The sequence below is a fragment of the Xiphophorus maculatus genome, chromosome 19 (genome assembly GCF_002775205.1).
Source record: "Xiphophorus maculatus strain JP 163 A chromosome 19, X_maculatus-5.0-male, whole genome shotgun sequence".
Lineage (NCBI taxonomy): Eukaryota > Metazoa > Chordata > Actinopteri > Cyprinodontiformes > Poeciliidae > Xiphophorus > Xiphophorus maculatus.
This window is the reverse complement of record NC_036461.1, coordinates 14,021,519-14,048,651: the sequence shown is the minus strand read 5'-3', so window position 1 is coordinate 14,048,651 and position 27,133 is coordinate 14,021,519. Positions and strand designations below refer to the sequence as shown.

At 37.6% G+C, this 27,133-nt stretch overlaps 1 protein-coding gene across 1 annotated transcript in view; it reads left to right on the top strand.

The window, feature by feature from the left end:
• The window catches only part of babam2 (BRISC and BRCA1 A complex member 2), an 82,045-nt gene that overhangs the window by 39,531 nt on the left and 15,381 nt on the right, over nucleotides 1–27,133 (top strand). Inside the window, exon 7 of the mRNA XM_005799112.3 lies at nucleotides 19,192–19,301. Coding sequence (XP_005799169.1) covers nucleotides 19,192–19,301 — 110 coding nt within the window. The remainder of the gene's footprint in view (nucleotides 1–19,191; nucleotides 19,302–27,133) is intronic.

The window sequence follows — 27,133 nt, the reverse complement described above, 5'->3', positions numbered from 1 at the left end:
TTACACACTTTATAAGTATGCTGCTTTAGACTCTTCAGACTCAAGACACAAGCTTTTCATGTTTTTAACTTATTTTTATTATTTTTTGTTGTTGTTGTGATTGTCTTTTATGATGTAGCACTTACCATGGGTTAGGAAGAAATGTAATTTTAATGATCTTATGTTTTGCAGAATTAACAATAAATCTGAAGAAAACTGAAAATTCAGTCCCTCCGAAAATAAGAAAATTATGAAAGATCAATAACGGGGGGCAGAAAAGGGGGCAAAATAAATATTTTTAGTACATAAATCTGGGAAGCCGTGCCATCTGCTGGTGTTGGTCCTTCGTGTTTCATCAAGAGCAAAGTCAGCAGTGTTGTAAACTAGGACATTTCGGAACATTTCATGTATCCTTCTACTGACGAGCTTTAGAGAGATGACTATTTAGATTTTGCTGAAGACTCATTTGCTATTTTTACACATCACCAGAACCACAGATTGATTGCCTCCAAAAGAAGCCCCAGCCTAGGATTGCACATCTAAATTTATTTTGTTTCTTTTCTAATGTTTTGAATTGAAATACTGGGATTAACTTTTACAGAGTGATTTTATGTATTGGGATGTACTATTATACCTCATAGAAGCCATTTAATTTGTCAATTTGCACGTCACTTTTTCCAGAAACTGGAGCTATGCTTCCCCTACTGCTTGGACTACTTCTGATATCAACTCCAAATATAAATCTGTTTCCAATTTTTAATATTGGATTTTTTTTTTCTTTAATAAAGCCACATCCTCATTTAGATTTTTTTGGAAAGAGGTTGTTGATTGATGGGATATTCGTGCAAGACTGAGAATGTGGCATTTATTCAGAAAGCAAGTTCCCCAAAAGACATCGGCAAGTAATTGCCAGTTTGGGCTTCACTAATGTAGTGTGCGAGTGAAATCTGAAAAGGCCAGCCAATGCTTCCATGCAGATAAACAATTATATGGCTTTTAAACGGTGGATGTATTATAGCTTGGTGTGCTCTTGAAGATGAATTTAAATGTCAGGCATAAAAGGTCTGAAACTCAAATCGTATGTGAGAGTGCAGAAGAAGTCAAATGGATATATATTTTTTTTTTCTCAAGAAATCACTTCTTTACTACAGATTTGTGATTAACAATTTTGCCTGGAGATAATGTCAAATAGCCGGTTTCCAATTGGAATTATTACAAAATAGCACCAAATATGGTCAGCAGCTTTCAGTCCAAACTGATGGCAGGAAATGCACATTCCTCTCTGCAGATTGCTGACGCAGCAAACAGAAACCTCTCTGTTGCAAGACACTTTATGCAGTTGCAAAACAGGAGGATACAGTGGGCCACAGGGTGTTTGGTAATAATCTAACGTAAATGTTACATCATTCCTCAGCCTGATGTCAGTGAGAAGAGGAAAGACTTCTCTTGGTGTTTCAAGTCCAAATTAAAAAGATGTGTCCAGATGAATTCATACCTTCACATCATAGCCTGCAAAATTCCTCCCAAACTCTCTGGTATTTGCCACAGATCTGTTAACGAGTTGGGCTGAAACACTTGGCAACATATTTCTATGACTAACACCTACACTCCCAAGTAAGAAGGTACTCACAAGAACTGGTTGGCTTTAATGAATTCCAATTTATTTTTTTCATTATTAAAATTCATCATTGTTAGAGAACTATAAAACACATTAAATGTTTACTTCCCCTTTTGGAAAGTGTTGTTCCTCTGTCTCTTTGAGGTTTAAGAAATGATATTATGTTGGTCTGTGCTAATTTAAAATAACTCCTATACATGTTTTCTATAGTCATAGTAGAAGTAGCTATTAGGGTTGTATTAATGATAATGCTAAAAAAAAATGTATTCTTTAAATATCCTCATCAATACAAACTGAGTTGCTTTTATCTCAAAAAGTGGGCAAACCTTTTCAGACAGCAGCGCTGTAAGCACACAGGAACTGCTGTAAGTTTAAGATTTTGCTAACATGGCAAATACAGCTATACCATACCAAGTTTATTTATGGAACATTTTAAACACCCACAAAACCAAAGTACAGTACAGGAAATAATGAAACAGCAGTTACGTGATGCAACAATAAGTTTAGCTGTGGTCTTCAATCACTATGTACACGGTTTTGTCTGACAACATAGTTGATTTAAATTTTAGCTTTATATGACTTATACAGTAGTTGTGCATGTATATTTTATTTTAATGTATGTATAGAAACACTAAATCGGACAGTTTCTCTCTTTGTGGGTATGAGTGAAGGGATTTATTTCCCTCTTGAGACTTAAATTGACTGGTATGATGGTGATGGTTTATGCTGGAATACAGCTGCACACACATTGATGCTAACTGGTAGATCATAAGTCTCTTTCTGGCAGTCATTCTTGGCAGGTGATGCAGCAGTTCTGTATGTCAGCTATCTCAGCTCTAGCTCCTTTACAGAATGTTTTAACCTTCCCTTGTTGGTTTTTAACAATTTTGCTTGAAATAATTGCTGCAGATTCTTTGTGTTATGCTCTCCGCAGTGCTATTCTGTAAGAATCGCTTATTTGTGTTTTATTGTCACCAAGTATTGGTAAATCCATGTGCAGTATCGGTTAGATTATCTAGAGAATCCACCGCTAAGAGATTGAACTTCAGCTAATAAGTAAATAGAGAGGAATACACAAAAAGCAGTACTAAGAATAGCTAGCTCCATTCTACTTATGTCATTTAAAGTAGACAATATTTTGAGTTGCATAAAAGTCCTGGGTTTAAGCTTTAAAACTCTTTGTTTTAAGAAATTCTCTCCATTTTTGGTTCATAAAACCTGAACACATGTCGACACTTGTTTGAAGTTTGTATGCCATGATCACAGAGAAGGACACAGAAACTAATTAAAGTCATTGTTTATTGTTTTAATTGACTGATCTGCCGAACAACTTTGTTGGAGGTCCAGTTTTACATCTGATTTGCCTCCTTCATGAGCCCTGCAGATCTGGGGAGCCTGCTGTGATCACTGCCAGGTGCTGTAACATCTGGCTTTGTTCTGCTTTGAGAAATTGTCTCACAATGAAAACGTTAAAGGGAGTCTGGATTAAACTGCTTCTGTTAATGATAAAATCCTTTCATCTTACTCTTGTTTCAGGCTGTGACAAAGGAAAAGTAGAGTGCAGCCATGCAGTGTCCAAAGAGCTGAAATCAAAGGGCACCTGTGTAGTCGCGTGTAAGAAAGTGATGTTTTCAGCCCAGCCATCAAGGGCAGAATTATGTTTTTAATCATTTGTGCGTGCGAGCAAACACTGTGGCATCTTTGAAAAAGCACCTGTTGCTCTGGAAAAAACACATTTTATATACAGCCCGTTACAAATGTACTTGGAACCTAACAGTCACAAGCTTTAACATATTTTATTGGGACTTTCAGTGATGGCACGGTTAGGTTCACCATCCTACAGAAAGATGGAACTCCATTCTGGTATGAAATCTGAAATCACGGCATCTAAAAGATTTTTTTTCCAGGATTTCTCTTTGTGCTTATCTACTACTTATCCATTTCTCATGATTGGGAAAAGTTTGTTTATGGTATTTGTTTCCTAATTACTAATTAGGTGACTAATTATTAATTAGTCACTTAATTTTTGTTTCATTAGTAATGAAACAAAATTTTGTTTCATTGGACCCAATGAAACAAATTCATTGGGTAAAATGAATTTTGTTTAGGTGTATCAGAGTAATGGGGGTAAATTCAAATACACTCCACACCTTTTAGATTTCAGCTTTGAAAACCATTCATCATTGTGCACTGCATATCCTGTCTCACAAGTCTTAAGTCAGTCGCAGTTAATTATTTTGCGCTTCCTCAAATTTTAATAACAAATTTAATGATTCAGGTTTTTATGTTCTCCATTATTTTTATCTTAAGTGTTTTAAGACTGGTGGAGAAACTTTGACTCATAATTCTCATCAAATTGCAGAGAGAAATTTATTTGCAATGCAGTGTTTTCATTCAGCTTTCTTGAAGAAAAGAGGATTTTTTTCCCCTGAATCTTCCAAACATGTTTTTGCCACTTGTAGGTGTTTAAAACGTAGCGTGACTTTGTGGGTTTAGTGATTACTGGAAGCACTGGACCTGCACCCAAGACAAAAACGTAAAGTGAGAGCAACTTTGTGTAGAACGTCCAGTCCTCTGCTGGTAACACTGAAAAGAGATGTCAGGTTGAGCTTTCAGATAAGTCACTATAAGTAAATAGTTTTTTACACTCTCATAATTCTTCATTGCTATATAAATAGAGCAGTGCACTGAGGTCATGAGGAGAGTGAGGTCATCATGAATTACTGCGTATTACCTGGAATAGATGTGACTGTGCATGAGGACAGCTGAATAGCCCGCAACCAGCACCTAAAACTTAAAAAAGCAGAAAGCTTATGATCCGCATTCCTGTAAATATCAGTTTGTGGTTGATGGTGCCCACGCCCTGAAACACCCACAGAGCCCAATGTAAATATTTGAAGTTATGACAGATTTATTACTGGTAAACTCCTTAAGCACTCTGTTTCAGTTTTAGATTTTCAATGGATGGATAGTTGCCATCTTTCACATGCAGGAAAAACACTAAATGACCTACAAGTAGAGAAATATTTAGTTTTGTTTCTCAGCTGAACTTAAACTTTCTAAAGTTTCAGTTTTCTTTTTTCAGAAAATCTTATCAGTAGAAAGTGGGAGGTGTGAAGGTATGTGAATGGTGTGGTTTGATATGCATCTCCTTCAGCGTTCTGTTGGGCAAAAGCAGGAAAATCAGGTCCAACATGGAATATGCCTGCAAGGTTATGTTCATGAACTGCCTGAGCTTATGTTTCCTCTAAACAAACTATATCTGGAGTTCCTTAAAATTGTAAAGGATGCTACATTACCCAGAAATGCAGCTCTGGGCCGGAACAGTTTGAAAGAAAACCTGTTGGATAGCTGCCATCTCCCACCTAAAGGAAAAACACTAAACAACTTACAAGTAGAGAAATATTTGTTTTTGTTTTTCAATTGAACTTAAACTTTCTAAAGTTTCAGTTTTATTTTTTCAGAAAACCTTATCAGTAGAAAGTGGGACATATAAATGTGTAATAGGTTAGTGAGGGAAAAAATATGAACATAAAAGGGCTGCAGGATTGTTACCAACAATTTCTTTTGTCAAATAAAAAAAAAACAAACTGTTGGTTGGGGACTAGAAAGGAAAGTTTCTGTGTCAGGTCAAAACAAGGGTGACCTGTAAAAACAGGCCTAAAGAAACCAAAAGCACATTCACAGTGAAGTGATTTTGTTTTTCGGTGGAGCTGGAAGGTTGACTAAGGCCTACCCAAGTCTGATTGTGTCATGGAAAGTTTCTCAGTCTGATATTTTAGCCTATTCACAAACGTTTGTCAGTGGCTAAAATTGTCTAAATTATATCTATGCTTTACAGGTCACTCATACTATTAGATAGAGTCTCACTCTACTGATGTGAAATATGAAATTAACTGTTAATATTTATTAACATTTCCGAAACAAATATGTAACAAGAATGTCTAATTCTGTCAGCTGTTCTCTAGGCAACAAGAGTTCTAACGAACGAACGAGCAGAACTAACGAGCAGTTGGCTGATTGGCCCTAAACATTGGCAATTAGCTGAGACAATGGAAGTTATTTAAAAATTTCTATAAGAAGAGACTCAACACTATATACTAAGCTCGAACTATTGCAGGATGATCCTGGTAAGATGGGTCTAAAATATTTAGCAAATATGTCAATAGTACTTTGAGGTGATATGTTTGAATTGAATCAATCACCTTGGAAATAAAGATAATTTTTCCAAGCTTATTTGAATTAGGGTTATTATTGATTTAGGATCCTACCTAAATTAAATATATCTTTGATTTAAGTAACCTTCCTGGATTTATGGGGCTTTAATTTTAAATTAATTAATTAAATTTTAAAATGCCATGAGAAATATTAAAGCAACACATCGGGCTGACATTATAGAGACTTAACTCTTAATCAGGACAGAAACCTTCCTTGAATAGCAGTTTAATTTTAAAAAAAATATTATTATGGTGACTATTATTATACATATTTATTTAGGCTTTATTTTTTACAAATATATAGCTACATAGATTTAGAAAGTAAAAAAGAAAGATGAGGGGCTGTCCATAGTCTAAATGTAGAGCAGCCACCCTATATACGAAGGGTGAAAATCGATGTGTATATACAAAAATATAGGAATAAATGAGCTCCAGGAACTCTGCTGGTGGGGAACATGTTTAGACAAAAAGGACAAAAAAGTATCTAGAAAAATATTTTTTGTAAATATATTAGTAAGGGAAAAATATCAAAATAAAAGGGCTGCAGAAAATAATAATACATTTACTTTTGTAAAAACAGAAAGGTCTTCATAAAGAAAAAATAATGAGGCAGAGATAAATAATAACATCTAAAAATTTAAATAGTAATTTATGTTTGATACTTTGATCAGACATTTATCAGACACCATTAATGGTGCAACAAAATAAATATATTCGATTTATTTCTGAATTTAATCTTATTTTTAACAGTATTGCTTCTCCATATGAAACTGATATGTTGAAAAGAATGTTTTGCATTAGGGAAGTTTATTCCCCCCAAAATTCAAGCCAGAGCAGGTACATCAATTACGATGTTTTATAGTGAATGACTGCATTTGGTTTTCCTTATAATGTGCAAAGTCATTGAGCAAAAAATTAGGTACTTTTATAGAACAGAGACATTTTTGCTTTGCTTTCCCCATTGTGCGCTACCAATTTCCTTTTGCTATGCATCCCTGAACCTGACTGCAGATTTCTCATCAGAAGTGAGAATTCATCATTCACTATCTCAGCATACTCTCATCCTGCTGATGACACGTTTGGCCTATGAAGTCTTGCTCTATCATATCGTAGCTAGGTGTGGGAGCATATGCGGTGACTAATACCACAGAACAGCTCTGACGGTGATGAATTGATAATTGTTTGCACATGATGAACAGTTTCCTCACTGTATCTGAGTCATATGTTGCATCATGATGTCATGCATTCAGGGCACATATTTTCTCAGTAGCTCTCACCTTGATGATGATGACACTACAGGCGATACGTTGGTTGCATTGCGTAGCTTTTTTTCTCCCTTTTTTTTTGTTGTTTTGAGGACTCACAATAAAGAGGCTGTTTTAATTTGAAAGTGTTTTATAGAGTTCAGTGTGTGCTTGTTAAAAACCCACCGTATTATCGATGTTCTTTACCTCCCTGTTCGCAGATAAAAATAAAGTGCCTGTTTTCTATATCAGGAAATGATCAAACACTCATGCCTTTCAACATGTGCAGCATTAAAAGCTTCCATTACCTCTTTTTTTGAATAAATGTGAGAACAATCTCCTTTAGGGAGATGATGGAGAGCACCTCAGCATCCTCATATGAGTGAGGCTGTTAGAGAGAAACCGCCGCCTTAGGAGGGGTTATAAGAGATCACCAAGCTCAAATCCATTCCCCGATGCTCCAGTGACCCCAGTTTGACTCCTGCAAACCAAAGGTCATGTTCGTCTCCCATCTCCCTCTGCAAATCTTCAACCCGCAACCCCAACGCCCACCCCCGCTTCCCATAACCACCCACACTGCATCTCTAAATGAAGATTCCCACCCACCTGCCTGTACCCCCAGCCGAGCATCAGAAGTTTCCTGCTTTGCCGTCTCAGGAGTATAGCCCAAGCCCCCCCTCACCCGCACCTCCATCTCCAAACCTCAGCCCACCCCACACCCCCCGCGCACTTCTCCGTGGGATTACTTCCATATGGCCTACTTTCCGCCCGCGCTCTCAAACAAGTTGTGTGCTATCTATATGTTTCTTTTTTCCTTTAATAAGTGTATGTTTTATTCCTTCTGATCCTCTGCAGTTTATCTTCTGATTGTTTGACCAGTTTATAATGAGTGAAAAATAAAATCAGGGCTAAAGTCATTAAGCTATTAAGGTGTTGTTGTTGTTGTTTAGATGCAATATGGATGCATTTGCTCCTTTGCAGAAATGTCTAGAAATCAACATAACTTCTGAAATGGCTCATAATTGTGCTAACCCTCCTCATAAACTGATGAGTTTATTTAACAATTGGCGATTTTACCAGTATTTCTTGATCATCTAAGGCAGGGGTGACAAACTCCAGTCCTCGAGGGCCGCTGTCCTGCAGTTTTTAGATGTGCCACAGCTACAAAACGCTGGAATGGAATGGCTTAATTACCTCCTCCTTGTGTAGATCAGTTCTCCAGAACCTTGCTAATGACCTAATTATTCTATTCAGGTGTGGTGCAGCAAAGGTACATCTAAAAGTTGCAGGACACCGGCCCTTGAGGACTGGATTTTGACACCCCTAATCTAAGGCCTGTATCTACAAATCTGTTTAAATATATTGTAAAAATGATTTTTCAGTAAGAAAGCATTTTCTTTAAGTTCAGTTCATTAAGACACTGAAATGTATGCCTTTTTTTTTGTAAAATAGCTCGAGCTTAGTTTGATTGTAGGGAGATCATCTGTGGAATTTTTAAGTCTTGCCTCAACAAGATATTTTAATGATTTTCACAAATAAAGGTACCAACTACTTTTGAAATAATCATGGGAGGCAGTTTCATGTATTCTCTATATGCGGATAATGACTGTTTCAATCTTAGCTGTGCAGATCATACAGGTTTGAATTTTCATATTGTACTAATTTTTTTCACCTGATACTTTTGGGTGTCTCATGCAAAAAAAAAGAAATACTAATTTAGATTTAGTAGTTCTGAACTGAACTAAGTAGTCACTTATTAGAAGAAATTATCAAGTCATTTTCAGTTATTTTCATGCCATTTTAAACAGTCCATGTAAAATCGAATATATGCAGCTTCCATAATGCCTGAATAGAGACCCTACACACGACAATAAAAATAAACTATTGGTATTATAACCTGTGATGTCCAGCTGCATGGCAAAGACAACACACACCATGCATGGACAGTTTTCACTCACAAACATTTAGATGTCAGATTGGAAACCTCGCAAAACCTCACAAGATTAAACATGAGTTCAGAGTAAAAAAAATATGGCCGACGAAGAAGAAGCAATGACAATAGTTTGTGGCTATTGAGATGTCTTCAGTGTGGAAAAAAACAATATAAAAGAAAATCAAGTCAGAAATCAGCATGAGTATCTTAGCATGTGGACCAAGCTCAAGCTACAACCAACTTTGACATGGATTTATTGCACTGAACAGTTAGCTGATTTTGGATCAACCTTCATGTTGTCTGAAAGCTTACTATATGGTGACATTGTTTACGTAATTTCTTGTTTTCATTTCATAGCTGAAATAAAAACACCTGAAAGGAGACATTATTGAAGAAACCCTTTGAATGTGTCTGCTTCAGCAGATGGTAGGTCATCCAGACTGCACATCAAATTGTTTTGGGGTAATATAATTGCAGTCCATTTTAAAATAGGTCTTTCAGGCAAAATACAGCAGTTAAGATGGTTTTTGCAGAAGTGGGAATGTACCGATTACCCAGCAGGTGGCTGATTTTGGACTTGAGTGGTTACTGGCCAACGAGGCACTTAAAAAGTATATATACCATTCGCCTCACTGGTCTCGCTCTGGAGAAGTTGCCTTAACTTGCAAACGATAAACACGATAACACTTATAAATACATGGGCATGAAGATTGCAGTGCGCACACATTTTTCAGGTTATTTTTCTCCACATCTTTGCTCTCACTAGAACAGCAAACACATGGTGTTTAATTCAGTTAATGTCAACCTGTTTATAAATGGACTCTTATTATTCATGGATTTATATATTATTTCCTTTCTTTAATGATTAAAAGAAAATAAATCATGAATTTTCAATCTCCAACATAGAGACCTTGGTTTATATTTTTAATTACAAAATATCAACGCATGTACAGTTTCTGACTGTATGAATGCAAAGAAATAGAAGAAGATGGCACTGTGACTTATGTTTAGTTTCTCTTTTCTACTGTAACTATATTTTTTATATTTTGTCTGCTGTCAGTCACATTTATTAGAGCGAAATGAGAATTCTGTCCCAAATTTTCTGACCATAGGTAAACACAGGACGCCACCTCGAAATACAAACTCTACTGCTTGAGACCAAGATTCACCTTTAGTTTTGAGGGATTGCTTAGCTTTTTTCTGGTTGAGGAAACATTTTTACAAAGCAACACCACTAATAAGATACATCACCCAGTAGAGCAAAAACAACCTTGCACCTTAAGGCTCCTCTTGTAAGTCCATTTTGCACCCAACTGTGGGGGAAAGGTATCGAGGTTGGGTGCACTTTTACCTAAATCCCAGGAGCCCAGCCAAGCCTGACCAATGCAGTCATAATCTGTCTCTAACTACTTTGAATGTCTCTAATTTCTGCAGTAGCTCAAACCCTAGTTGTTTAGAACCAAAACTGTATCCCAGTTAAGCTTGGAATAGTTCATTACTAGTACAGTGGGATGGATAAAAACAGCTTTGAACATGCACTTTAAACCTAATGTAGTCACTTTCATCAGCCTCAGAAATACTACAGCAAAGAAACAAGTGTGATAGTTTAATCATTTGCTCCACAGTACAGCAAATGTTGTATGAAAGATACATTTTAAGATGTTTGGCATCATCTTGGGACCATGATGTATAAATCAGGAGGCAGTCAACTGATGGCTCACTCCGTATTATGTCATCAGCATGAACATACCATATGCATTCGTTAATTTTCCACATGCAATGTCACATACTTTGAGTCACCCTTGTGGCTGTGAGCCCCACTATCACACTCTTAGCACAAGCTGTGCAGCGCGGGCCAGATCATTGCAGTGACACGCTATCATTTACACTTGGCCCCAGTCACACTTATGACGCTTGTTACAGGAAAATTTCACCAGCTCGCCTAATTGTGTCGGTACCAGATTTTAAATGAAGCCGATTTTGACTGTCTCACTGAGAAACATGGCGCAGTGGAGCATATTTTCCTATGTGTACACTCTTTGCATGACTGACCTCCAGTTCAATTATCACATTACACAGTATTTCTACTCTGATATCAGCTGTACCATTTTGATCCTAATATATTAGATTGCTTGAAATCTACAGGGAACAGAGTGCTTGTGACTTTGTGACAGAGGTCACTCATATCTCCATGAAGTGAATGCAAAACTTGTGGGCGTTTAGGGTGGAGAACTCATCGGTTAATGCTATTGCAACAGATTGCACTTTTAACCTCTTTCCTGCTATTACAGGTTTCTAAAATTTTGAAATTAGATTGGACTGACTCACCAAAAAGGTCATAATAAGTACCAACATTACCAACATTTGCAGAAAGACGTACATCGGCACTTGAAAAAACACTTAAAAAGTGAATGTAAATAACCACAGGTCTGAAATTATGTGGAAAATTATGTGAAATTGTGTCTTTATAATATAAGGAATGTGGTAATTATTTAAACAGTTTATTCATACCTCTTACCTGTTATCTGTTTTTTTGAATTTACATACTAAGGACTGGAGAGTTTTTAAAAAAAAAATTATGTTTGGAAAGTTTAACTACTGGTGCTATTTGACTATACAAATCAAGATTTTACTGTTACAATATTTGAAATGTTGTATTTTAAAACTAACTACAATAAAGAGCCATAATTAAATAACTTAATATAAATGGAAGTTAAGATTGAAAGTTATATTAACAATTTGGAATGTCCCATACAATCCTGACTTGAATCTGTGAAGGGAGATAAAGATTAGGGTGATGACAAGAACCTCAAGGGTTTGGAGCTCATAACCAAAGATAAATCAGAAGAAACGTGGAAAAAGCTGTTTCTTAATTAGAGTCATTTGATGGCTGTAATGCCAATACGGATTCTTCCACTGACTGTTAATTTCTTTTTATCATAAACCTGTAGTCGATTTAATGTTCAGGATCTGTCACCTCCTCCTGGTTCAATGTTTTTATCTGCACAGTCCGGAACGGACCCCTCCAGTTATGTTACTTCCGGCTGTACTGCTAGGGGAGGTATTTTTAGGCAGAGCAGTAAGCATGGCAGTATTAGCACCTTTTCTTTTAAAATATGAGTCGTTTTTGTTGCAAAAGGTCTATTTCAGATATGTTACAATACAAAGAGTTAAAAATGTGTTTGGAGTGAAAGATGCTCTTTAAGAAGTAACTTATAGGAGTCCCAGCTGTCAGTTAACATGTGGAGGGACGAGTGACGCCAACCTAACAGGATACAGGAAGAAGTGGGCACAGGTTGTTCTGCCCATAGGGTAAATGCATGTTAATAGAAACACCTTTAAGGAATAAGTACTGTCCTGTAAATTTTTAACTTAGTTGACATGCTAAGAGAAAGAGCCAGCACCAACCTAGTGGGACATCGGGAGCAGCGTGCGTGGGGAGGGGCAGGACCAGGCTCAGACCGACTTCTAAAACATGTCTAGTAACTCTAATTTTGCTTTTAAAGGGAAAAAATCTTTACATCTTCATCAACACATTAAACGTGGCCATAGCCTGCAGAATTAGCTCAATTCTGCCTCCACATCACATAGTACAATACTGTATGTTGTCCAGAAAGAAAGTAGCATACATGCACCTTGTTCAGGCTTTCTGCACACCCTTTTCACTAAGCTTTCGTGACAGCAGCGACTGGGTAATGTTAAGGTGTGTTTGGGTGCTGGTCCACCAATTTGATTCCAGGTGGAGCTCCTTAATCTCTGGTCTTTTGTCCCCATGTCAAAATGTATCCCTGGCACGGGCTTCAACTATGCAGCAACACAGAGCTCCCTGGTTAATTATCTACCAGCATGATTTTATGAGCTGATAGGCTGCCGGAGACAGACAAAGGCGTTAGTTTCCCTCAGACACTGAGGCCACATTTACATGTTGCTGCAAGCTCTCTACAATGAGGTGGAGAAAGTAGGATTAATGGGATTCATGAAGTACACCTCCCTGCAAACAAAGGACCCACAACTGTAATAAATATGTTTCTCAATTAGTTTATACCATCAGTATGTAGTATGTCTGTCAGTAAAATACTAATGACCAACCTTGCCCCCTTTAGTTTCTCACTGAGATTAAGCTTTTTGTGTACAACCAGTTCTAGGTGCTTGGCTTGTAATTAAAATTACATTTGATTTATGGTTCTACCTGTGTTCTCTCCATTCAAGTTGTGGTTGAATATCCAAGTTTTTTTTTTGTTTGTTTTTTCTTTCTTTCTTTTCGTCAGAACAATTTTCCTCACCGGTTATTCTTCTTCACTTTTTGTCTTTTGTGATTTTGACACTGTGGGAATAGGAATTGTAAAATTGTTTCATAACTCGTCTTCTTGTGAAATCTACTATTGCCTACTCTAGTAATAGTTGTCATTAAACCATAGTGAACGTTTGAAGTTGTACTTTAAAAGTTTGCTACAAACGATGATTGAGAACTCTGTAGAAAATGGTGTAAATAAAATTACATTTGAAGATTTGATAGCTGCAACTCTGATGTATTTCAGCAGACAGCAAAGTGTGTGCTTCACAGGCCTTAAGCAGGCAGTGGACAATAACATGCACTTCAAGTCTCTAGTAAATCAATTATCTTGTTACGTGTGCTGCTTTTTCTTCTGGGCTAAAATTTTACATTTTCTTCTTATAAACATTTTCCTACCTTTTTGCTAGGATTCTAAACATTTATGTTGTGTTAATCTAAAGCAATGATTATCCAAGGATGCAGAAAGCTATTTCTTTTTAAAGGCTCTTGCAGTTTCAATGACATAACTCTATTGAGTTGTTTTGAAATAGCACTCAACACAGATTGTTAAAATTTCTCTTAAGATTAGTATAATTGTCTTTGTTGGTAAAATAATATAGATTTGAAGAGCAGAAAGAAAATATAAATATTGTTTCAAATTTATTGATTACTCCTGTTTGACGAGGCAAGGGATCTATTTAGGTAGTTATCTCTACCTTGTCATTGTTGATGATCTGTTATTGTAATTTCACGATTCTCTTGTGGCCATGAGGCAGCTGTGCAGGGATAAGAGTGTCCAGCATATGTACAGCAGCACTCAAAGCTGCTCGCCTTGAAGCTGGACATGTCCTCACACAACAGCCCTGCTGTCAGTCAAGCTGCCCCATTACGCTAGGCATGACATTTAAAGTTGGGCGAAGAAGGCGGACAAAGTGCCCTCACCTCCTCCGTTTGAGCCCTGGAGAATGAGGCCTTGCATGTGTAGCGATCGCTGATGAGCGTGTTTGTATGTATGTGTTTGTTGTGACTTTGGCCAGACTTGGTCCGGCATAAGGACAGCTGTCACATTTCCAACCTGTCACAAACGACACTGAGGAGATGCCAGAGGCCGGGACATCGAAGGCACAAGGACAGGCACAGGGAAGGGAGCCTGTGTGTGTGTGCGTGTGCATTCATGTGGTTAAAGATTAAAGGAGGATGTTGGGTGGTGGACACGTGAAGAGGGTTGACTGGGAGGCTTCCTCTGTCTTCTGTGTCCATGTACGTCCTTCTCGATTCCTCTCTTGAAGACAGTCCTTGAAGACTTGAGTCATCTTCTTGAGGGTACGTAGTAAATACTGCCTCGACATCGAAACATTAGCAGGATGCACTCCTCATTCATGCACGCCTCCATTTCAGCGCTCATTACTTACCAATAATAAAGTCTCTTCATTAAAGTCCAGCCTGTAGCTTTTGCAGCAGAATCTTTTTTTTGACATCCCCTTTTGACTCGATCATCCTCAAGTGAATTTGTTATAAGGGGAGAAACGTTAATGGCCATTTGGGGTCCTTTCCTTTCATTAGAGTCTGTTTTTCTTTCCAAGTTTGAGTAGCGGTTTCAAGGCAAGGAGGCTGAAAGGTCAACATTAGCATCCGGATTATTTTTCCACAAGTCACTTGTATGGGTCTGTTAAGTTTTGAGAGAAGAAGAGCATTAGAGTTTTAAAATACATCTAAATAACCGCTGAAATTCAACAGCATCCTTTCAGCACTCTGTATATTCCATAACCAAAACCAACTGTCAAGTAAATCATTTTAATTGCTTCTCTACACTTTAATTTACTTTAATAGTGGTATTTAAGAAGTCTTTCTGTCTTGGATCATTACATGTAGAGAAAGAACCCAAGAAACAAACATTTGAGTTTCTACAATACCTTGTATATTTCAGTGATTTTGATTTGTGATTCTTCAGCGATTCCTGAAAAAGCATGTAATGTCAGATTGTAAAAATCTTTTAAGACACATGTGAATCAAGTTTCCTGCATTACTATCTGAACAGCTGCACTGTTTGTCTGATTGTAGCAATTGGAAGCAGTTGACATCTGCTCATACAACTTGCAAGTTCAAAAATTAGATGAACTAGATATTACATAGAAAGTGGCTGATAAAAAAATCTTATTAACAAATAAGACTGCACTTGGAACATATAACTCTGATGGTGATACAAGAAGGTTTTTAGGTACTGTTTTGTCCTTGATTGGTTCTGTCATATGCTAGATATCAAAGGTACCCAAAAAAATTTAAACGTTGGGCCACTAAGTTGAGCAGCATGTATGGAGCAGTCACGGTGATGATTTTTGCCCAAGTGTCACTGTGTAGCACTTTGCCAACTATAAAGTATGGTAGTAAGCCGCATCTTGCTGTGGGTTTGTTTCTCTACCAGTAGTTGTGTTGAATTGCACAAAATAGATGGGGTTCCTTCATAAAGTTCCAGGTAAAACTCTCAGTCAGACTTTTAGGTCACCAGTTGCTACCTAGAGATTAGGAATTTCATTTATTTGGCCTATGAGTGACAAATGCCCAGAAGATTTCATAATTTCTGAAATATACTGATAAGAGACTTACTATTTGATAAGTCTCTTATTTGGTCTTATTTGGATTGAATACAGTGTCATAACTGGCACTCCATTCCATCTTTAAGTCTTAGACGTGTTTGTGATAGCTGATTGTTTTTATCTCTCACAGATAAATGTAGCTGAGAATCATTTGCTTATCAGTGGAGTTTTTTTCAGAAGTACATATTGAAAAAACGGGTAGACAAGCTGACAAAGATTAGCCACTATAAAACAAAATGTCATAATTTTTCAATTTATTTTTCAATCCAACTATAAATTTTAATTTTAACTGAATGAAATCTACTCTACAAGGTTTTTGTTTGTTTTTTTTGTTGAAAATGTTGAAGGGTCACATGAAGTGTCCTGCATTGTTAGGACTTCACTAAAGAAGAACTGAACTGTTTTTATTCCGCCATTAGAAACCAGTGTCTGACATGACTAATGCTCATAGATACATTTAATTGAGTGTGATCTGCTAAACATTGGAGATTTTATTCTGGATGAAATGTTCCATCCCAAAACCAGAACCCTTTGAGACCTCATCACTAACGTTGACATGTAATGTTGACCTGTCAATAAGGATTCAACAGAGCATATTTTTGCCCAAAGTTTGTATTTACGCTTAAAAAGCTGCAGAATATTAATTAAAAACACATAAAATACCACTGAAATTCAGCTTTAAAATACAGGAAGATTTAATGGTTGGTATTATTTTTGTCCTCTCTTTTGTAGTAATTTTTTTCACTCACTTTATATAGTACTATGTGAGACTTTGAGGAGATCTTTAACTTAATTGTTTGAATTGCCCAGGGAGAAAACACCACAATGCTTTTTGTTCTTCATTATTTCTCATTTTCTGTTTAGATATGTGCTGTACAAAAAAGAAACCCACAAGCAAAAGTTGTAGAAGTAGCTTATTCTGTATTGTCTGACTCCACTGAACAAGAACAACTATTTTTGTCTGCTTATTTCAGCTTTCTGGACAGCACATTAATTTAGGATGGCATCAACTTAAAGTTTAAGGGTCTGCCTTTGGATTTGGTTTTTTTGTGTTGCTGATTCAATGTGACTTGTGACAGCTTTTCGCTGTCTTCTGGAACAAGATAAGTCTGAATCACTCCACAAAGAGGCTCGCCCTTCATCAGCGCCTTCGGTCTGACCAAATCGAGGGGCAGCCCGCCGCTTCCTGTCCAGAGTCGTCCTGTGCCCATTTCCTGGCCCTCTCACCTTCCTGTTGGTTCTTATCCATCTGTTTACTCTCTTTAAGTCCAAAGAAAGCATCCATTAAATCACCTCTAAAGATGAGACTGGACATGACAGCTACAAACTGGAGCAAACCAATGTTCTCCCAAAGCCCACTCCCTGCCCCGGCCGCACTTTACCATGCCTGTTCCTATCTGTCCTATATTGTCAGCGAGAGAAGCCCCCAGCACTGCTGTAAGGCAGAGAGCAGTTCTTGTTTACTGATGCACACTGCTCTGATGTGAGCTGATTTCATCAGGCAACACTTTTGGATGCCGTCTTCCTCGGCCTTCCTCGTCTTCTGTCTGTAGACGCTAATGTATCAGCTGTGATGGGGCAGGCTGCATGGCACTCAACAGAGCTTAAATATCTGGATATTCTCTTTTTTTCTCTGCTAATTAATGCATTTTTTCATTCCACATCTCTTTCACTTGGGGCTCCAACTATTCTTATTGATTTTATCCCCATTTAGTTAATTATCCTTTTCTTTGATTAAACAATCATCAAATTAACTGTTACGAAATTACTTCCAGTCTAGTTCAGGAGGAAATGTTGGGATCAGCAGACCAAAGCGTGTGATTAGTTAATAGTCTTCACAGTAAACTGGTTGCATTGTGGCTCTGTCCATCGTGTATGGTGGTTAGATTTCCTCTCACCATGGCAAGCAACGATTATAACAAATGGATGAGTTCAAACCATCTGTAAGACATTTGATTAACGCTGCAGAGCCTCTGATGGCAGAGTGAGGCCAGAATAGTACTTGATGTGGAATTGCCCTAATAGCAGTAGCCATGCTTCAGGAAAAACATCACAGAAGTAGAAATTACAACCTCAGAGAGACAGATGATGTTCACAGGGAGCAGCTCCGGGTGGCTTCTGCATCCAACTTACAGCCGATTTGATTGGTACTCGCAGTCATAAACTCAGGCTTATGGTGCAGCTGTTGAAACTAATGCTGCATGAAGCAAAACAGATGTTTCCACTGGTGTCTTTCCTGTTCATTTTTGTTTTGGCCAGATGAACACACCCTATGCAGACTTGTCCTCTTATTCCTGTTTTTACTGCTGGTTGCAGTTTACTGTATATTTCTTTTGAGCTAAGTGGTGATGGTGTTGAAAAGCAGCATAGCAACAGTGACAGCCTCAGTCCTCCCCTTGCATCTGCAAATTATGTATTCAGGTGCAGCTGTAAGCATAGGTCAAATGCATTTTAGCAGGTGTCAGACCTCAGGACTCTTGGCAATTAATAAAGGAATGAAATGGGCCGGGTTCAGTCTTGTTTACTCCACATCTGAGAGAATACAGCTGTTCTTTAATACTTTCATGCTTTTATTGAAGCATTGGTGGAAAGGTAATGATTCTAGTGTGATGAACTTATTGTTGACACAATAATTACAAAATCTAGCTGATACTTTGCACTTTAGCAATGAACATGTTTCTTTGATACGTTATTGTTCTGGTTGAATTTTTGACCTCATGTAGGCTGTGTCATTTGGCCACTGTGGCACCAGGGGTTGCTTTAGAACATAAGAACAATGTACTATTTTCAAAGCATGGTGATGATAGTGGGGCTGTTATTCTGCATGTGTTCCTGGTGCAGTTCAGAAAGTAGGTGGGATATAATGAAGTAGGACAACTAAATTCTTCACCTTAGCCTCAAATCAACATCTAGATGGATAAACCAGACCAAGCTGCTGGGATACCATCCCAAACCAAACCCTTTCCGGGTGGTGCTTAAAAACTCGGTCTAGGCAAGAAACCAACCAGTTTGGACGAGCTTCACCAATCCTGCCAAGACAGGTTCTGAAATATCTGGGCAGAATTAGACCAAAAGCTTGTTGATGATTACGAAAAGTATGTGGTTAGGTTCGACATTGAACCTATTAGTGGGGTTGCATGTCTATAGATGAACCTGTGCAGCCGTTTTGAATCAGACAAAATCCAAAATAGATATGATTTGATTTGTAACGTTGTCAAACGCTCTTACTGCCCAGTACTGATGTTCACCAGGCCTTGTTTTTGTAACTCAAAATGTAATGTTCTGGGTCCAATTATCCAAATAACATTACTGACCTCTCCTTGTTTTCCTAAGGACACAACACTGGACCCAGGAGAGGATGTGGCTCTTCTCTCAGTGAGCTTTGAGGATGCTGAAGCTACCCAGGTCTTCCCAAAACTCTACCTCTCGCCAAGCATTGAGCAGTGAGTACATTTACCCAGCCCTCATTTATTTTTATACAATTCTGTTGAGAATTATCTGTTAACTGTGATCACAGTTTAGTTATCTATCTGAACTAGTTGGTTTAAGATTATCATGCTACATGTTTTCTTCACTTCAAAAGCTGGTAAAGATAGAGGAAGTTTTATCCTCTGGTCCCTACCTATGGTTGTCCTTTCTGTGCTTCTCACTCATCAGTCCCTCTGGTTTTTAGAATCAAAGCTATGGTGAGCAAGTTTAACATCTTGCATCATATTATGTCGCTAAGGATAATCTTACACGTTTATGTCTGAACTCATTAGTCATTTTCCTAAAGACTATAAGTAAAAATGGGAAAACTGGATGGATGACACAGAGTCTGTGTCAACCAGGGATGACTAGATGTCTGCACACATCTGGGTTGTAAAACATGTCTGTGTTTGCAGGTGGTGGTTTAATACTTTTATGAAAGCTGTTTGCCTGCTGCAGGTGTATCCAGAGTATTTTTTTTTTCTCTTGCTACATTTTTGTGTGTTTGTGTGCATTTGTCTGTTCTCGTTTTGTTGCTTTTGTGTGGTAGTCGAGACAGATTTGTGTTTCTATACATGCATGAACAAGTGTTTTAATGTCCCAAATGAGGGATATGCCTCCATTTTCTGGTTTTATCATGTTTGCATGCTTGCAGCAGTATTCCAGCTTGGCTTTGCTCTCAGCACAGTGTCCTTGTATGGGTAGATGCGTTTTGTGTGTTTGATAGGGAGAGCCAGGTATGGGCCCACTCTAACCTCAGGGCCTCATGGTCTGGCCGTCCATGCTTGGAATAATCTCAGACTGATGTTTATTTACAAGCACACGCCCCGTCACACCAGGTTAAGATGCTTCTTCTCCCACCACCACTGCTTTTTCTTACTCTCTGTCTCTCCCTCTGTCTTTCATTCTTTTCTACATCCTTGTCTCCACAGTTTCCCTTTTCCATCTAATTTTCCTTTTATTTTTCCATACTTGTTTGATCTTTTTTTTATATTTCCAAATATGTAACCTTTCCAAATAAAAGGAAATATATCCAAATATGTAAAAAAAAAAAAAAAAAGATTTTTTTTTAAGTTATATTCTGCAGTCTTAAGTCTACAGGTGCAAAATAGCAACACACAGACATTAAAAAGGTTCAAATTAGTCTATAGCGAGATTAATCTACATTTTTTTACAAACAGCTCAAGTTGTCTTCTATTTTTTGGATAATCCAAATTCTATCAAAAGTATTCACACTCCTTGAGCGCTTTCATATTCACAGTCAAGTTAAAGCACCAAACTTGAATGGATTTATTGGAGTTATATATATTAGAGATATGGACTTCCCCTATCATTCTGGCTGTATTTAGAGCCATTTCTCAAGGTTTTCTCCAGGATTGTCTAATATTTTGCTCCATCCATCTTTCCATCAACTCTGATCAAATTTGTTATCATTGCTGAACAAACGCATCCTCCCAGCATGTGTCACCATGGTGATTGTGTGTGTGTTCAGAGATTGTTTTCTACCTCACATAGCATTTTTGCAGAAAGGCCAAAACTTTCATTGGTTGTGGAAATTTTTTACCCCTTAACTGTCACCATAAGAACACTCGCAAGTAAATGGGTCCATGTAAATGCGGGTGTAATCATTACAGCATCTTCAAGATGCTGTTTGACCAACAAGTTTCCGCAAGAAGAATGTTTAAAAATGTGTCTTCTTTGCAAAAGTTATGACAGAGAAAAAGCAGGCATTGTCCATTTTTAAAAACTTTCAAAAATTCAACGAATCTAAAGCTTTAATCAAGACCACTAAAAGTTTTTTTTTTCTTCTTTTGCTCAATATCCAGCATTCTGAGCTGGATATTTAGCCAATATTCCACTTGTAAAAATTGAACAACTCTTTATTTTTAATGGAGGCAGAGTACACCAAAGAAGTGGCTTTACAGTGTTAAGGGCTCAAGTACAGAGGAAAGAGCAACAACTAGAGAAGCCAGAATTAAACTCATTAATTTGGGTTCACAGACTCAACATCAATGCCTGTAGAACCATGGTGACAGGTTGATTCATGAGTGAAATCATCTCTTACTGTGCTGACACATTTTGCCCATGTTTAAATTATGTATTTTGCAAACATATAGAGGAAAATCAGTTCATAATTCAGTAGAGATTTAAGAATCAGAGGGAAGAAAGTATCTGACTCTCAAAGATCAACATTACTTGCAACAGACAGTTGATGCGAAATATTTACTCTCCTAAGTACCTAGAATTAGTCATTTTTCTTTTATAAAGTAATTACTTATTCCAGTGAAGAGTTTATAAACTGATTTCAACCATACTGTAACATAAAAGTATGATCATTGTACACTGTACATAATTTTAAGCCACCTTGTAACCACTTTGGCTATTTGCTTAAGGTCATTATCCATTTGGAAGACCCATAACAAACAACCTCCCATCAGGAAGCTGCCACTCCTCTACTTCACAGTTATTCCAATGTTCCCCCTTTTTCCTCTAAATGTAGCAGTCAGTAGAATGGCCAAAGAGTTCCACTTTTGTTTCATCAGACCACAGGGCATGTCTCTTAAGATGAAGATCTTTGTCCAGTTTCTTCTGGAGTTATGACTTCCTCCTCGCTGAGAGGACTTTCAGTCGGTACAGGAGACATTTCACTGTGGATGATGATAATATCTTAGCAACTTCATCCAGCATCTTCAATGATCTTTGGCTTTTGTTCTGGGTAAATTTACACATGTTTGACCAAAATATATTCATCTCTGAGACAGAAAACCTGTCTCCTTCCTGAGCAGTACGGTAATTGGACATTCTCATCATGTCTATACTTGCATATAATTGTTTGAACAGAGGAATGCAGCACAAGCATCTAGAAATTCTTCCCAAGGATGAAACAGACTTGTGCAGCTCCATAAATTCTTTTCCTGATATCTTGACTGATTTCTTTTGACTTTCCAATCATGTCAAACAAGATAGTGTGTGTTCCAGGTGTGAACTCAAGACATATCCACAGGTGTGCTTTCAATTAACCTAAATGTGTCAGTTAACCATCAGAAGTTTCTATAGCCAAGACATCATCATCTAAGCTCTCCTTCATTGTTTGTAGAGATAGTAATCATTATATATGTAATACCTCTGATTTGGAAGACATTAATAAATAATTTATTGTGACATTTAACAAATAGAAATACTTTTGGTAATTTTAACTAACCTAAAAAGAGACATTTGTTCTGATTTCATCAGAAATAGGTTTAAATAAATTATATTTATATAATTTCTATGCTATGTTATGCAGATGCTTTGTCTGCACTGATGAAGATTGACTCACCTGAGCACAATGAATTATTGAAGTGGAAACAAGGCTATCTGACCTATTGTCTAAATAACAAATCTTATAATTGTTTTATGTTTTTGAGATCTACACTGTGTATTTAAGGTTCATCCAAAGAGGTTAAAAACATCAATAAATACAGAAAAAGATCAAATGAGGCAGTGACATCACTTGCAAAGGTTATTTACTTTGCCCTGATGCAGAGTAATAGTGCATCCACCTATTCATGTTTTTAGATACATGAATGCCCTTGGCAAAATACAATGGCAATGATAAACAAAATCTAGCCTTATATTCACCTTACAGCATGTAGAAGATATCAACAGATGGCGCTTTATCTTTAGAGTTTATTTTCAAAATTTAAATAAATCACCTTTTAAAGGGTAATGGGTCTTTTAATTAAGACCCATTTTTTAGCATTCCATGCATGGCACTGATGTGATATCATTGGTTACTCTATTATTTGATAGAGTAATCGCCTGTATTTCTAGTGTTATTACTTAGGTGTTTCATTTCCAAAAAGTAACTACATTCAGTAGTAGAAATTTAATTTAAAAGGTTTTACATAATATTCTCATGTGCTTAAACTTAAAAATATGTTGGGTGTGTGTTTGTTTTTTTTTTTTTTTTTGGAAATGTAACATTTACACTTCAATACAAGAGAAAAACATAAATGAGTCCCAAACACACACACCCACACACACAAAGCTGATTCTCCTCTTCATTAGGATGACATGAACAGGACCTTATCCGCATGCAGCAGCTAATTACACAGCACAAAAGGTCACCTACCTACTGACTGTCCCACATAATCCTCAATTATTTCAGGTCGCGGATATGCAGGAATAAACCCAAGTAACATTATGATGTCTCAGACATATCTGTCTCCCTTTGCTCCATATTTTTGACCAATTGATTTGCTTGCTTTTAAAAGGCGTAACACTGGTTAAATGGACATGTCGATTGATGAGGCTATCATGAAGAGCCTTATTAAAATGACAGAAAACGTATGCATATGGGCATTGGTGACCAGACTGACGGCGTTTCGGCGGCGTTGGAGTCTATACTCTGCCAGCATCGTGCAGAGAGCAGACCGAGGGAGGCTGAAGGCGGCAGAGAGTGGGGAGCTATAAGGGGTTGTTGCCGGCGGAGCAGCGGGGGGTTGGATAAAGGAGGAGAGGAAACGAACCCTCTCAGAAACATCACAAAATGCAGGGGCTTAAGAGCGCTTCATTGAGCCAAGCTCCCATTTTCCAAACCCTCTCCTCCTGCTTAATGTTGCCGCTTTGTCTCGTGATATTTGCACATATGCATATCAAGGCTATCCATGAATATGCTCTGCTGCATGTTTTTGTGCACCTTTTTTGTCAGCTGTGTGGGAGTGTGTTAATTCATGACCCAGGGCAAAAAAAAAAGAAGTCTTATTCACCGTTGTTTGAAGACCGCAACGTATTTGTGAGTTTTAGCATCAGCGCTGCATCCATCGAGGGCGCTTCTTTATTTAGCATGCAGATACTTGTATTTATGCAGATGTGTAACCCTGTTAGCTTCCCTCCGCGTCCCCACTGACCCTTGTTAGTCTTTGCTCCTGTGTAGCTGCCCATTATCTCTGCATTGGCTCCACTGAAGAGGAAAACTCATTTGCTGCAGCGCGCCTGCACACGTCTGTGTTTTTCTAGCAAAGCATTTGATCGACGTTCAAGAGGCTCGGCGTCGATTCCAGTTATCACAAATGTTCACAGTATCTCATGAAGCCAAGAGGGAAAAAAAATTGCATCAAAACAGATTTGGAAAATGTTTAAATCAATCCTCATTTCCATCAAGTTGTGACTGTAACAAGTGACAGATTCACAGACTGTCTCAGCTTTGGTGTTTGTGCAGGGTGTCATATCAGCTACATCTACTCGGCATTAAAATGTTCAGAGCTGCTTCGTTTTTGCAATTTTTCTGTCAGTCTGTATTTGTGTACAGAGTCTTCCAGATGTGTTTATGTCCCTTGAACCTTTTCACGTTTTGCAACATTATAACCACAAACTGCGTTTTATTTTTGGCTAATAGACAAACACTTGATAGTGCATGATTTACAAAAGTATTTTATGAATTAAAAAAATTCTAATGTGTCTCATGCTTTCCTATTTAGCCCTGCCCGAATCTATAGTTTGTATGATTGTATTGTTGAAGTTGGGCTTTACTACCTACTGCTTTATTTAGACGTGAATAAGTAGATTAACATACCTACCTCTGTCCTGTACGTATTGTAGACACGTTAAAACACGCCACAGAAGCCCTGATCCGATCGTCAGCCATAACATTTTGGGCGACCAAGCCATAATTTTGTTTCGTCTGGCTATTGAACTAAACTCTAGGAAACATCCATTACATACATCATGCTCGTTCGTGGCTCTTAACAGTTCAGGTTTTTGTTCCATTTGCAAAAGACTAAAACTTTTATCTGTGATTGTTACAACAGAATCAAGCAGGCTATACATGCACAAGGAAATACATTTGGACTAACATTGTATGTACTGCTGATCAAGAAGAGCAATGATGCAAAAATAATAATAAAAAGTAAGATCAGAAATATCTACTTTATTAAAAAAGCTTTATCATACTTGAGACTGAAAGTAAAGTGTAATATACAGTAGATGACAATGTTTACCAATGCCTCAATTTAAGTTTGTTTTTTTAATTTTTCAAAGTAATTTCCCATCTCTTTCTAAAAAGTTTTCTTTTTCATTCTTCAAACTTGGGAATTTGCAACAACTATATATGGAAAATATTCCAACATGATTTTTCTTTAAGGATCTAGAAAATACTATCCAGTTGAGTTCTGTATGTTTATCCATCACTTAGCTTGATCTTTTTAAGTTTTTAACTCCTGTCTCCTCGGTCGTATGGCTCTCCACCCCCGTCCTCGCCCCTCTTGTTTTCCACATGCATTGCCGCTCGTCTCCTCTCCCTCCGTCTTCCTCTATGCTTCCATCATTCTCTCTCTCTCTCTCTCTCTCCTCTGCTGATCCCTCTGGCTGATCCTCAAAGGGAAACTGAGCGAGTGAGTGGGACTTAAAAGAGAGGAAAGCGCTGTGCTCTCACCAGCAAGGTCGTCCCTCGCTCAACTGAAACGCAGCGCGGAGAAAAAAAAACAGCATTCATTTTCTCTTCGCTTACACCTCTCTACTTTTTTTTCCTTCCATCACTCCTGAGTTGTTTGATATCTCACTTTTGCTGTCTTTCAGCAGGGGCTTGGATCTAAGCGCGCTGAACGCACACTAGTAAGCCCCCTGAGCTACAGTGTTATACCTCCATTCCTATTCCCTCTTCCTCTCTTTTTCCTGCTTTTTCTGCTGCTTTTCCTCCCTCTGTCTTCAAACGCAACATCACTCTAATGTTTTCAGCCCCTTCAGAGCGACAAGGGGGAAAAAAACACGTTGAAGTACCCCAACAAACACCCACGTTTTCACCAATAACATTGAGCATATGAGCACCATTGCACAGCCCTCTGATTTATTTGCTTCTCCTGTAGAAATCATTGATTAGTTGAAGTGCAACACCTCCCAACCTCCCATTCTGCGGGTTTAAAAAACGCACCTGCTTAAGATTCAGTGTTCATTGGTTATATAATATTTTACGTGACGTCTGGAAGAAAATGTACTGTGAAACGGATGGTGTTACACTCATTTAAAGTAGCTGTTAAATTCATGTAGACATTTAGAGAGCATAAATAATTCAAGCTTTGATGCGAAGTTGTTTGCCAGGTTAAATCAGGTCTCTAATAGATTTTGTTGGGGTGGAGGTTGTGGTGTTATCAGGTCTAAAATATGGGCTTCATGCATCCCAGTGGGATGAAAAAGTAATCAGGAAGGGCAATAATACTATCAAAAGGGTCAACCAGGTCAAGTGGGAGTGTGTTGCATTTTTACCAGTCTGGTCAACAATCTCAAATGCACTGCTAAACAAATGCTGCAGACAAAAAAATTTTCCATAAATATTTATTCATCATTTTCCACCAATAATTCAGTAGATAGATATGAATGTAATTTCACTATACAACAGCAAGCAAACTCATTTTTATTTCTGAGAAACAACTGTTTGCTTAAATCAAGTTTTCTTTCTTTTCTGGTTTCACAAGGTCACATGGACCAAACCATTATGGTACAGACATCAAAGACCAGTACCAACAAGGCTCACCTCTTTCTTACATCTTCAGAGATATAAATTTTTAAGTGAAACTTTCATTGCATCATTTACTGCTGTTTCACACACTCAAGTCTATGTAGTAAAGTAGTTATGTGCACTTTTTTTTAACAAAACAGCATTCACAATCTAAGGAGTCTCTTAATAATGTGAACAATAAATCAGTGTCCTGAATCAAACTTTGCACACAAATAAGTCATCATACATGAAGCGACAGGCCAGAACAACGTGCCTTGGTTTTCCTGTGTTTTTAACGGACTTTTTCAGTTCTTTTTGTATCAAAGAAATTAA